Below are 13,628 nucleotides of genomic sequence, written 5' to 3' on the forward strand. Positions count from 1 at the left end.
ATCACAATGCCAACACTGGCCAGAGCCGGCGTCTCGTTGTCCTCCAAGAATTTTGCCAAGCAGGACAGTAGGGCTCCGGCCGGAGCAGCAGGCCATAGTTGTGTGTATGTGTGTGGGCGCGGAGGGGTAAGGGAGGGGGCACGGTCCTCTAAATATATAAAATCTAACCGTCTCTCTGAACCCTGTGTTTCATCAGGCCTGACCCAGTTTCCTGAGAAATACATAGTCTAAAATTCGCAGAGGAAAAACATTCAATAATGTACGTAGATATTTCCCTACACTGTCTGTTCTGCGCTGTACATCACGGGTTCCAGCGGAAATGAGTCTGTCACATGAAGACACGAAGGACTGCGGAGACCAGACTCCTAGACTTAGATCAGCAATAGAGATGTGTGCCACATTTTAGATGTGTATAACACATTCAACATGGTTTCAGGGTGACAACGTAGATCTCCCCCCAGGCCTCTTTTCCCCCTACACATCATTTAAACCAGGATAACCCCTGCGGAACAAACAAATGAACAATAGACGAGTTGAAAAGTTTACCACAGTGATGAATGAAACATTTCGTCTGCCTTTGCCAGGCCCTATGTAAGGCACAGAGCCAGACGCAAACTGTTTGCATGCTGTGGCTGTTGCTTTGACCATCCCCCTCCCCTATTCTCACAGGCTACTTGCTGAGGTGACTGATGAGCAGACTCACTGGTGTGTCAAATATGAGGGAAATAGTCAATCAGCTAGGCCGGTGTGGCAGGGGCCTGCGTGCTGCTGCTGCTGCTGCTGCTGCAGGAAGTGTGTAAAAGTCATGCTCTGTGCCAGACTGAGGATAAACATTTTATGGTTTCGGAATAGGAGGGTTACACCTCTTTCGTCTTGCGAAGGCGAGGCTAGATGCTCATTGCGTCTGTGTTTAGTCCATCTCAAGCTGTGTGGGCTTTATTATGTTATACCTACTATCATGCCAGCCAAGCTTGAGTATGTCTCTGTCTGTGTATTTATGTGTGTGTGTGTGTGTGTGTGTGTGTTTTTAAGAAACAAAAGGAGGAAGGGAAGAAAGGAAAGCGAGAATGTTTGTGTGCGGATCATTTATGGAGGAGAGTGTGTTGATGTGATTTACTGTGTGGGAGCTCAATGGGCCACTGAACTTGGAAAATGAAAAGGCAGAGGTGGCCATGATTAGAGGTGTGCCTTGCTGACTACTTTATGAGTGTATTCAAATGTGTGTGTGTGTGTGTACATGCGCATGTAGATGACTGTGGGAGTCTGTAGCTGGACGGAGGTAGATAAACATAGTGGGGCACACACAGTCTATCATCTTCATTGTCAGTGTAAAGCCTATCAGTGTTGTTGTGTATAACCAGGAGAAGGCAGCGTTCACTTATCCTCAGCCACACTGAGTGTGTCTTGCATGTATGTGGGGTCCTGGCCCCTGGCTGATGCATCAGAGATGGAGCGCAGTGATCTCAGACATGTGCCAGGGGCCAAGGTCAAAGGTCATCATATACAAACATACACAGAGAAATTGAGTGCGAGAGCACGTCCAGGGCCTATGGGACCATTTGACTAACACTCTCACCCATAACATCATATATACTACCCACATCCTCTCAGTCTCATCTCTCCTTTGAGTCGATCTCCTCGTACATTTCTTTTTTGTTTGTCTCCATTCTGCTATCGGAAACACATTATTCACACTGAGAATAACCTCAACAACAAAAAATGTCAGAAATAATAAGATTTTCGAATGTAGCTGGTGTCATAGCATGCACGATGAGCCCCCCCAAACAAAACTTTGTCTTTTGTAAAAAAAAATATATATATAACAACAGCAAGACAATAACAGAAAACAAAATGCCAGGGTTCATAAAGGAAAGAAGAACAGCTCAGACTGATATATTTGAAATCTCACGGTGTCTCCAAGTGATTTAAGTTTTTTTTATTTATGTTGTCTTTGCTTTGACTTAGAGACATGAGAGAACTATTTAAGCCAGTCTCTCAGCTTGCATCGCTCAAACAGTTCAAGTTCAAAAACCCAGCCGCTGTGCCTCATGTTAAGCAGCGTTCAGTAGCCTCATCATAATCATGTAGTTCCATGAGGACTGTCTATGTATGCATGGATGGGCATCCCTCCATCCATCACCAAAGTATCTGTAACAGATCTGTTTATAGTAATGTTTTGGGGTCAGTGCACAGCATATTAACTGTCTCCACAGTGTCTACAGAAACAGCATGGTATCCTATTAATTGTCAACAAGTAAACCAGGCTAGCCATCATGTTTTTTCCTTTGTCTATTCTTCTCTTTGCTTTGTTTAACCGGGGTACAGTAGATTCACCAAACCTAAATACTCTTTTTTTATATATTTATGCCGTGCTCCACACACTGACACAGTTGCACACATTCACAGCTTTCAAAGCTTCCCAACACAACCACAGTCTGATCTTTTGGCCAGCTGAGCGGCTTTTAATCTGTTTTTGTCGAAAGCTGGATCACGCTGATTGTCCCACACACTGCTCTGTTGTGGCAGTGCAAAGGGCTCGGTCAGAGCTCAGTTTGATGCTCAATAAATTAACTGATTGCAGAGCGAGCGTCCGCTGCATTTATGAAAATATTTTCAGCGAACATTACTTTTAATTGCCAATAACTAAACAGAAGTATTATCATTTGATTTAGCTGCTGTGGAAAAGAAAATGTCACACAGTACACCGATGCCCAGCCTTTTGTGCTGACACTTTTTTTTATCTTTATCTTGTTTGATAAAGAACTTTGTTTATTTCTTGGCGGCAATGCTCAATATCCGACATCAGCGTATGAATTTGATGGGAAACATGACTTTGTATTTACTCATCTACACTTGTCACTTTGCCTTTTATCTCATATCGAGACCATACACGACGCAGCGGGCTCCCCTCTGTTGACGCTCTGCGCAGTCAACATTCTGGCTCAGGGTTGTGTTTATGGAGGCGAATCACAGTGTGACAGTGTTTGTGTGAAATCCCCACACCACACGCAGGGATCAGAGGAGAAAAAACGAACGCTAGACTGTGAACTTCATCCTGGAATCCAATCCAAGAATTACCGCAGAGATGGCTCGGGCTCCAATATGTTTAGCGCTACCTTAAGACCCTATCAGCTCTGCAGTGCCCGAAATTCGATTTGATCTGCATGGCCACCATCACTTGACCATGGCTGATGTCCGTCCTTCTCCCCCCCCCTCACTCTCTATCTGTGTCTGAGCTGCCGCTGAGCCCTGGGCTCCAATTAATCCCATGATGCCTGGCTGTGGTTGGTATGGTGACCAGACAGGGCACAGAGAGAGCTGTGATTCCCAGGTGAAAGGTGGGATAGACTTTCTGATTCGCTCCAGCACACAGATAGAGTTACAGCTCAATTTCAAACTCTTGCCCTCACTGGTCTATCCTCATGACTAAAATAGGACCAAGGAATAGGAGAAGGGAGAGAAAGAATAGATTCTTCTTTTTCCATCTATCTGTTTCCCTGTCTGTCTCTCTTCCTTTTCCCACTCCTCTTTTTCTCTCTCCCTCTTTCCAACCTGACCCCAGTCCTCTCCATCACTGTGCTGATGTTTTTTTTTGTGACAGAAGGGACTCTGAGATGTGCTTTATAGCTTGGTCAGCTTGTAAAGCAGCACTTCTAACTCTGTAGTTCTGTCTCACTTTAAAAAGTGGAGGTTTTTTTGACCTCATTGGCTCTTTATCCGTCTCTTTTTTCACTTGTTCCTACTGCTTGTGCTTTGTTCTTTTACCTTTTTTGTGGACAAGGCAGGATTTGTGAATTAATCATAAGTGGTTCAATAGCTGGCCTTAGCACTCAGTCACTGGGGGATCAATAGGGGAAGGTCAGTGGCACTGTGGTTGCTCTGAAGGAGAGACAAGGAGGGCCATGTCCAGGTGATCCATAAGCTCGGTCTGGCATGAGGTATGATGGGGAGGGGAGTCTGTCCTTGCCCCATCCTGTCTCTGTCCTGGTCTCTGGAGATACAGACAAGTGCCCTCACCTCAGGTGGACTTCAAGGTTCTCTTGTTATCCCCACATTATCAAGGATGGTGCCCCCTTTTTAAACAATTTGAGTGTAATATCTTTGCAAAACATGTAGTGGGTGTTTTGTACAGTACTGATAAAGAAGAGTACTCGTTTTCACATTCATAAAAGCCTTTGTCAGTAGAGACAAACTCAAGGTTTTACAGTTTTTAGTCCAGCTTCATAATCCAGATTTGAAACTTCCATCCATCTTTTTACTTCTCTTCTCCTGACACATCCTTGCTTCTTAGTCTCACACTTGCTTTTACACTTTTATCTTCAATACTGTCACTTGTAGTTGACATTAATAGTAAATCAGTAAGGAGAAATAAAGATCTGAAATGGGCTCTTCAAAGTACATGACCACATCATTAACTTAGTGGCTGAATTCTCCTGCTTCTTCTCTTTTAAATAGAAAGCAAGCTTGTTGTTACTAATAACGAAAACCTGACCTTTTCTTGCTGCAGTGTCGTTTCGACTTAGATTTAATTGCATTAGTATTTCCTTACTATGGGAGAACGTAAGCTGCTAAAACAGCAACTCTACCCCATGACATAAAATAGGGCGGTATGCAATTCCCTGCTGCCCATGCATTATTGAAAGTACAAAAGCATCCTCTTTACAAATTGTCATAATAAGGCAGTGCTAGAGGACTTTAAGTCTACACATGCACAACGCGCACAGCATGTAGTTGTCAGCAGGAGCCGCTGGGCTATAGAGAGGCTTCTTTTTCTGATGGCACCCTTTATTTACAACGTACTGAGACACACCGCGGATGATTTGTGAAGATTAGCGCAAGAGGATGTGAGGTATGAATCATCGTCTCTGTAGTCGCTATTTCCAAGTGAGCATATGCACACTGACTAAAGGCTGGAAATAGCGTTCAACACAAATATGATGTGGATGCCTTTTGAGCAGGCAGTTGAAAGTCATCAACATTTCAACCCAGTTAAACATATTATATGCTGTCTCTCACACACGCACACACACACACACACACACACAGTGACAGTGTGCATTTCAAGTGAAAAGGAAATGTCTTCACAGCCGAAACCTTACAAGCACTGAAATTCAAATTCTGTGTCACCTAAGCTGTACATCAAAGCTGCACATTAGCCCTTAGTGCTACGTGTGTGTGTGTGTGTGTTGACACAGAGAATGGAGCGGTGTAACCAGTGTACGACATGGCTATTTATAAATAACGTCCCAACCTCATCCACTGGCAGGAGCTGAGAGCTTTAAGTCTGAGCAGTGATGGCAGCCTCCCTGAAATGTGCATGAAACCGGCTTAGCGCTATCAGCGCAGCATCACCGCCAGTCACCATCCTCTCTCTCATTCTGCCGGGCTGCTATGGACCAGATAAGAGCAAACACCACCCTCCTCCCCTACTGCTTCCATCCGCCTTATGTTGTCTCCCAACAATCCACCCACCCTCCCACACCAATTCACCCTTATCCTCTTTACAAGGTCTTATAGGGACAGAGACATTGATGTGTAGCCACAACCGTAATTTATATTCTTTGTAAATTGTCTGTGATTTTTTCATTGAGATAAGTGCAGGGGGAACATCTGTTTTGTGCTGGAGGGCAGTGGGCCGGGGCCTGAGCTCTGTGGCAGTCACCGGCAGTATAGATAGAGAGAAAGAAGGGAGGCACACGATCTGTCTCCCTATTCTGAATTACAACTCCAGGGGCCCAGCCACCCTCACATCATTACTGTTGTGTTTAGTTGAACACATTGGGTAAACAAACATCGTGCTCCATCTGTACAGCCTTGGAGATATGTGATATCATATTTGAAAAACTTTATGATTCAGTCGCCTTGACTGTTTTCTTTCCTTCGTCATCTGCAATACTTAATTAAAAGATGGCTGTGACCATTAACCAGACTAGAACATTAACATGTTACGCAGAGGATGGGACGACGCGATATGATTTAAAAGATGTCGCGTAACTTGTTCCAGCCGACTGACCCACCACAATGCCCCCTTACTCCCTTGATTACCATATATAATTAAGCATTCATGGTTGAGGGCTGAGGCCACTCAGGACTTGAGTAGTAAGAACTGTGGGCATGACAGTGACCAGGCGCTGAGGCCTCATTGGCAGTCAAAGAGGTACGCGACCTGCGGCGTCTCGACATACGAACACTAGCGGGAGAGTTGGAAGGGTTCAGAGCAGCAGCAGACAATGAATCTCAATCCTGAGGCCGTGGCAGATTTACATTTAAAGTAGTTTTAGCGAACGCCCCACTTCCTGATGCATTCTTTGGCAGGGCTGAAGGGAGCAGCTTATCTACGAGTCATCAATCGCACGTGATGCGTCCAGATAGGAGCTCCCAACGCGGCGCGCCAGCACCTTTCTGCTCACACCAGCTCAAAGATGATGTGCCGTCTAACAGAGCGCTGTTGCTTGATGTATAATTACATTTCACGTGGAAACACCTCCGCTCAGTGTCGACAGCTCCAGATGTGTGTGTTTGTGTGTGTGTATGCACTCATGTGTGCTTTAACATGTGACCTATGTTTTACCTGTGATTGACAGAAGCAGTAATGACCAGCATCAGTGTGTTATTGATGTTCTGTCACTCTTCTTGCTATTAATGTTATCCCTAGATGGAGCAACAGGGTTACCAGAAACTTGGTGTGTGCACGTGTGAGTGCTCAGGGGCATATTTGTGCCTCATATTTTTATTTAATAGGGTTGGTGTGTGTGTGTGTGTGTGTGTGTAGATGTGTTTGGATGAGTAGTAGGTGTGAGTGTGGTTGTTGACACAGTAGGGTAAAGGCTGTGATGGCTGAAGGCTCTGATGGGTAATTGAGAACAGCAGGTGTCGCCTCCCTCCTGAGCCACTTCAGGCCCAAACCAGCTCACCCTGCGATCTTCAAAGCCTCTCCAGCCTAGCTCCTCTCTTCTCCTCTCTCCTCTCCTCTCCTCTCCTCTCCTCTCCTCTCCTCTCCTCTCTCCTCTCTCGTCTCCTCTCCTCTCCTCCTCTCTCCTCTACTTTACTCTACTCTACTCTCCTCCTGGCTGTACTGCCAGTTGAGCTTGCTGGGGAGAAAAAACAGCATGTATGGTATTAATCAAACCCAGGGCATCATGGGGAATAGAGTAGAGTGAGGAGGGGGAAGGGAGGCTAGAGCACAGCTATTACTGCTACACCGGTTCACCAGGACCGAAATATTTCATTCTCTGTAACCCTTTTGACAAGAATACATCCAGCCAGCAGCACAAAATTCGTACTATTATAAGCTGGAATACCAATAATTAAATTGCCGTATGCTTGTCTTACACTTGAGCACACTTGATATGGTTGAGTAGTTTTGCGTCTGGTAATAAGGTAATGGCTTATTCCGTGTATTGTAAGTAATATGTTGAGGAGACATACTGTAATTTTTTTTTAATGTGTTTTTCTATGAATAGCTTATAGTTGCCAGAAACGTGCTTGCGCTTACACAATAAGCCTGTTTGTGTTCTGCATGAATACATTTATTCGAGCGAGAAGATTTCCAGAAGTTCCATCACTATGACGTTTTTACATTTTTAGGATTTCAGGATGATTCACCCAGAGCTGTGGATTCTCCTCACTGATCCCTGTTGAAACAGGAGAATCTCTCACACTCACGCAGATTTGTCTCTTTCCGTCTGTCTGTTTTAGCTTATTCCTCCTTTCTCTGCAAGCGCCTATAGGCCCTTTAGAGCTGAGCCTGTGAGGGTGTTTTTGGCTGTCTACGGGCCAGGGCTCCCCCTGCTTTGCCTTTGTTACCCATGCTGAACACGTCACCAACCTCATAAACTCAGCCCCCCTCCTCCTCCCTTCCCTTCCCCTCCCCTGACTTTTTCAAATGAACAAATCTGATTGAGTGAATGCCATTACCTGGGTAAATGAATGATTCCTAAAGGACTGGACAAGGCCTAACACCACCCTGAGGGTAAAGCTTATTATCGCTGCAAACTCCAAGGAAGAGAGAGGCGGCTGTGGAGCTTGTGTGCACTTTGTCAGAGGCCCGTATTTCCATATTAATCTGCCACATTTAGGCATCTGAGACAGAGGGCCTCCTGTCACGCTTCTTTGATAACAGAGCAGTTAGTTTTTTCCCCTCATGTATAAATATGTATAATTCTGATAAGATTAATTGAAGCGCCTAAGTATACAGTGTTAGCATACGAGTGGGAGGGAGAGAGAGACCGAGAAAGAGACAGTGAGAGAAAGAGGAGACACATTATGTTGCCAAAGCATGCATTTTCAGACTGGCCTCTGCCTCAGACCTACTCCAGAGTGGGTGCCGAGGCTCTCTCCTCTGGGTCCAAAGTGCCTTGAATTGAAAATAGCATCTACCTAACAGTCCCTCAAAAATAGCTGAGCGAATAAGTTTTTGCGCAGAGCCGATAAATACGGCGCGGAGCCTCTGACACCGAAGCCTCACCCCAATTTCCAGTGCTCTGGAGGAGATCAGATAGCCCTGTGTCATTTGATTTTCTGCCTTATCTCATCCGCGCCCATCTTTTTGTCTCAAGCAGAGCTACATTTTAAGAAGCACACACACTCCTTGTATCTTTTGAAGGACAAAACCCAGAATGATATTGAAACAAATAATAGGATCACAACATTAGAGAGGGCCATTCCAACGTTTGATTGATACCAAGTGCTGATGTAAGCATGTCCAGTGAGTGTCCTTCAAGTGACATCTGGGATGCAAATCTGTAGACGTATATGTTGAGATTGCAGCAATCTGCAAGATCTTAGTTCATGAGTGCCATTTATGATCACGCCTCAACGATGGCAGACATTACAGATGCCGTAAACCAGAGCACAATTTATACTTCTTGTATATCCCATACAGCTATTGAGCAGTTCCACTTTTCAAACTGACCAATAAAAATGTCTGTTTAATAGTTGTTTTCTTGCAAAGTGTGCTGAGTATTAAACAAGAGAGGGCAGTGAGTGAGGAGAAGACAGCAGGAGAGAGGGAGGTGTGGGAGAGTTGAGGTGAGGGATCCTGAGACAGATGAAACAAGAGGGAGAGAGAAAAAGCAGAAGAGGAGTTGGAGCGAGGGTGGAGACAAAGACGTTCCCCGGTGCACAGCTTGAGTTGACTGACGGCAAGAATAGAGGGCTGTGGTGAGAGGAAGGGAGGAGGAAAGGGAAGAAGGGAGATCAGCAAGGAGTGTGCACGTCAGTGTGTGAGTGGCGTCTCTCATTAGAAGGTGCTGTCAGGGGCCACAGAGGGGGGACTGCAGGGACCCCCACCTCCCCCTTCTCCACCCTCACCACTGGCCCCTGAGATCCGGCCGGGAAAATGATTGATGAGTGATACCAAGATAAACACGCTCCCTGGCCCCCAAAGGCAGCCCTGCAAAATGATGCATGCAGTGTTATAAATAAACCTTGTAAAAAAAAAAAAAAAAAATTACAATAAGCAACAAAACAATGCAAAAAAACAACTATTGGGTTCTTAATTTTTGGATATTGTTGCAGAAGACACAAATCAACCCAGCTTTTCTTCTCTGCTTTGATGCTGGTTTTTCTCGTTATTTTTCTTTTCTAGTTTTATATGTTTATGTGTGTGTGTGTGTGTGTGTTGTGTGTGTGTGCGTGTCTATGGATGTGAGCGGTGAGCACGAGGCTAACAAGGCTCACCAGCTGACTGGATGGTTAAGCCCCCCTCAACAGTTACACTGCCTCCTCAGCAGGTTGGGCAGGCGGCTTTCCCACTCATTCACCGTGAGGCACCAAACACTCAGGCAAACCTGTTCTCATTTGGGAGAGCTCCAAATCATAGCAGCTGTGTGTATGCGTGTGTTGGAGGAGTGCAAAAGTGTGTGGGAAACCGATGCGCCGTGTGACATGTATATGGATTTATACAGATGACACAACGCCACCATAATATGCAGAAACAGACACACAAGACCATGTTCAACCGGCTCACTAATTGTTGAGCAAGTCATAAATGTTTTATGCTACACTTTCTGTTAATGTTTAACACTGAGCGCCAAATGCCTCTATTACAAATCGAAGTGGAGAGGCAGATTATCATCAAATAGTTACATTATATCATTATGAGCCTACAGGCTGTGGTCTGGTGGAGGGAGAATGAATTATGAATGGAGTGTAAGGGAGGATCTTCTCTTGCCCCTCGGGACTTCCAACACCACAACTCATTTAAGTTGGATGAATGAGAGATAAGGAAGGAACCCACCCCCCACCACCATGCTGATTCCCTCACACACACTGGCCTTCGTGTAATTTACTCCGTGCAGAGTGTCACTTCAGCTGCTCACTGCACACACACTTCTCATTGGGAGAAATGTATGCTGAAGGGTGCTTTGTTCATTGTCAAACTATGCATACCAATGCTGAAAAACACCATAAAGAAGTCTTGTCATCTAAGTCACTGGTGCATTTTTTTTTTTTTGCCTGGCGCGGACTCGTGTCGGGCCTCTTTGTACATCTCTTAAAATGAGTCCCCGAGCTGTGCTGTAGCTTTGCCTAAAAATTCTTCTCATCTCATTTCATCTGTCTCTCTTTTGCTCTCCCTCCCTCTCTCTCTCTCTCTCTCTCTCTCTGTCCCGTCTCCATGGATCCAGGCCGCAGAATGGGTCGATGATATTGTACAATAGGAAGAAGGTGAAGTACAGAAAGGATGGCTACTGTTGGAAGAAGAGGAAAGACGGGAAGACCACACGGGAGGATCACATGAAGTTGAAAGTACAGGGAGTTGAGGTGAGTGCGCTTACAAGAGTATGGATTTAAAGGGAGTGAATGAGGGGGGAAAGGTGGGGTGGGGGTGGGTGTGGAGCGATCCGAGAGCCAACCTTCACCCTGACACAGACAAACACAGGTCTACAGTGAGCTCTCCCTTGGCTGTAATGGAGACAGTCACATGCTGCAGTCGGCCTGTGTCTCCAAGGAGCCTTACCAAGAAACAATGTGGCACAACAATAGTTTTCCCTGGGAAGCCAGTGGAGTGGAACCGATTGTTTGTACCTTATTAAGGCTCTGGATGTTGCCTTTGCTCCAGAGAGCCTACATTAATCTTGCTGGCTCAAAGCAGTACTGTGGAGCTAGCGTTCCCTCACCTCACTCCAAGTCACTCCCCATACCAGCCGCCGCCATAAAAGGCCCAGTTCTATCTGTCCTTGGCTCACCCAGGCTCAATCTTGCTCAGGTGGTAGCAATGCAGTGTTGGGGCTTTTGGTTGATTAATATGAGACTCAGACCCATACTACTCCTTCACTTCCTTTGCTTTCAATAGTGCTGAAGTTTGGATTCAGCACTATTGTTTAGCCACAAACACAGGTGCCACAACCACGGGAGTTAGAGAGATGTGAGGGTGGAAAGATTTTTGGTCTCCAATTAATGCGTACGCACATATACACACACTAGTGTTGTCAACAGGGAGAAAGAGGCTGGGTGGGACGAGCTGATGTGTGTGCAGTAAAAGACAGAGATGTAGGTGTGTCCGTGTGTGTGGGAGGTAAAGTGAAGAAAAAGCAAGGTGGGCAGATTAAAGTAGTTTATGAGTAAACACTAAATAAGGTGGAGAATTAAGCAGAATTAAAACAGCGGCATGAGAAGTAACCTACTGGGAAACACTGCAGCCAGTCCTCAATATATCAATACAATCTTTGCAGTGGTATCAAAAGATGAATATCACACTAGTATCGCATTGAAATTTAAAACTATGGTATTGTGACACCCTTAGCGCACGTGCAAATACATGCACACATAACCACACACCTCAGGGAGTGGTGCTGTGAGTCTGTGTCACACAAGGTGACAAAGACAAAGCTCAGGCTTTCTCCCAACAGGGGCTCCGCTCTCTGTTTGTACTCCTCCAGATATTTGTCACTCTAAGAAAATGGCCCTCTTCCTTCGCCTATAGCCAGCTCAGTGTCATCTCTGGTCCTGCAGTGGTCTGATAACCTGTTGGGACTACGCACATCCATCCTTTTGGACTGTTACATATTTTTTTTTCCAGTTTCTGACAGTCCTTGGCTTTAAAGAAGGTTTAGTCAGTCAGCTTGCATTGATACAGTTATATTAACATGAATAGAGATTATGTGTAGTAGTGTGTTTAGTGTGTAGGCCTGATCTTTGCCAATCCCGCCAATCCCCACAGAATACATATACATCTGTACAGGACAGGGATTGAGAACTGAGTCTGCCCTTTGTGGTCTGTATTTTTATTTTTTGTTTGTTTGTTTTTGGGGGGTTATTTGCAAAAAGAGCCAGACTAGCATTTCTTACTCAAATCCTTTTTTCACCGGCAAACACATTGAGTCCATTCGATCCAAGTTGTTGTTGTTACCAGCAGTACAAAAGCACACTAAGTTGCAGGTCCAGCCTTAGTTAACAGGAAAACCCCAAACTGATATAACAGGTAGGGTCATAGCTACTAATTATACCTTGTTTTGGGGTCACTTTGCTATTAATGACAATTAAGCTTTACCATTAATGACTGTCTGAGCTTTGTTGGCCAGCTTTAGCTCTACCCAGGTTCCACCCCCATTGCCCATTTGTGGAATTTTTTATTTATTTTTTTTGCCTCCAGTTATAAAGAAAAATGGCATCACAACTGACCTTCTAGCTCCGTCCTCAAAGTGTCCCTCCAAGAAGAAGGCAGGGACATCGGGGTATGATATAGTAGGAGTATTAGCTGGATCTTCTCATAAACACGGCTTGTACAGTAATTATGAGAGCCAGCTGTTCCCTTAAACCAGTCCTAAAGCATGCATAAACAATATAAATAAACATATGTACAAAGCAGAACGTTTACTAGAAAGCGGCGACAGATGTCAGTTGAAAAATGTCCGCACATCTACCTTCCTTCTCCTGTCTGCTATATCCCACTTCAGGCCACACTTCAACACACACACACACACACTGAAGCACGGCCCCCCCAACAGCATACTGTACTTTATGCCACTGTCCTATTTTCCAGCATCAATGCTGGTCAATGCTCCAGAAAAGAAGGCGCTTTTCTTTCGAGCCACTCTCTCAACTGGCACATCACAGCTACTGTATGTTTGCTACTCGTGTCCGGGCGATAGAGAGCGTTGTTCTGTGGTCTTGTAGCTGTCACATACTGTTATGGTCTAAAAATACCCAGACCTCTGTGACCAACAGTCCCAGCTTTATAAAAATAATATTAAAAAAAAAAGGCATTTCCTGGCAAGCCATAACTGAAAAGATTGGCTCTTGAGGTGAGGAATCGCATCGAATCCGGGCCAGCACTCCGGATTCACTTTATATGCTACGTATTGTGCTGTATATGCTTGTGTGGTCCTGCTGACTTACCACAGCGTATCCAATGTGTGCTAGGGGCATCAAAAGACGTGCATGTCAGAAACAGAAGCAACACATGCTGGGAATAGAAATGTGGCTGCTTTCTTTATTATCTAACCCTTGGGTGTTTGAAGAAGGAGCTTTTCTTTACACCCAGTCGACTCTTGACATGAACATTGACTAAGCACTGGTGACTATTACAGTGTTTTATGTCCATCAGTGGCAATAAGCAGTCAGGGGCTGAGATGCAGTCATCGACATAAACATATAGTGTTCAGTGTACATTTTGCAACAACACT

At 45.1% G+C, this 13,628-nt stretch overlaps 1 protein-coding gene across 1 annotated transcript in view; it reads left to right on the forward strand.

Annotated features, from left to right (window-relative positions):
- The window catches only part of camta1a (calmodulin binding transcription activator 1a), a 274,965-nt gene that overhangs the window by 147,026 nt on the left and 114,311 nt on the right, over positions 1-13,628 (forward strand). Inside the window, exon 5 of the mRNA XM_027288958.1 lies at positions 10,629-10,764. Within this exon, the coding sequence (XP_027144759.1) occupies positions 10,629-10,764 (136 nt within the window). The remainder of the gene's footprint in view (positions 1-10,628; positions 10,765-13,628) is intronic.

Source organism: Larimichthys crocea, chromosome XV (assembly GCF_000972845.2).
Source record: "Larimichthys crocea isolate SSNF chromosome XV, L_crocea_2.0, whole genome shotgun sequence".
NCBI classification, from domain to species: Eukaryota; Metazoa; Chordata; class Actinopteri; family Sciaenidae; genus Larimichthys; species Larimichthys crocea.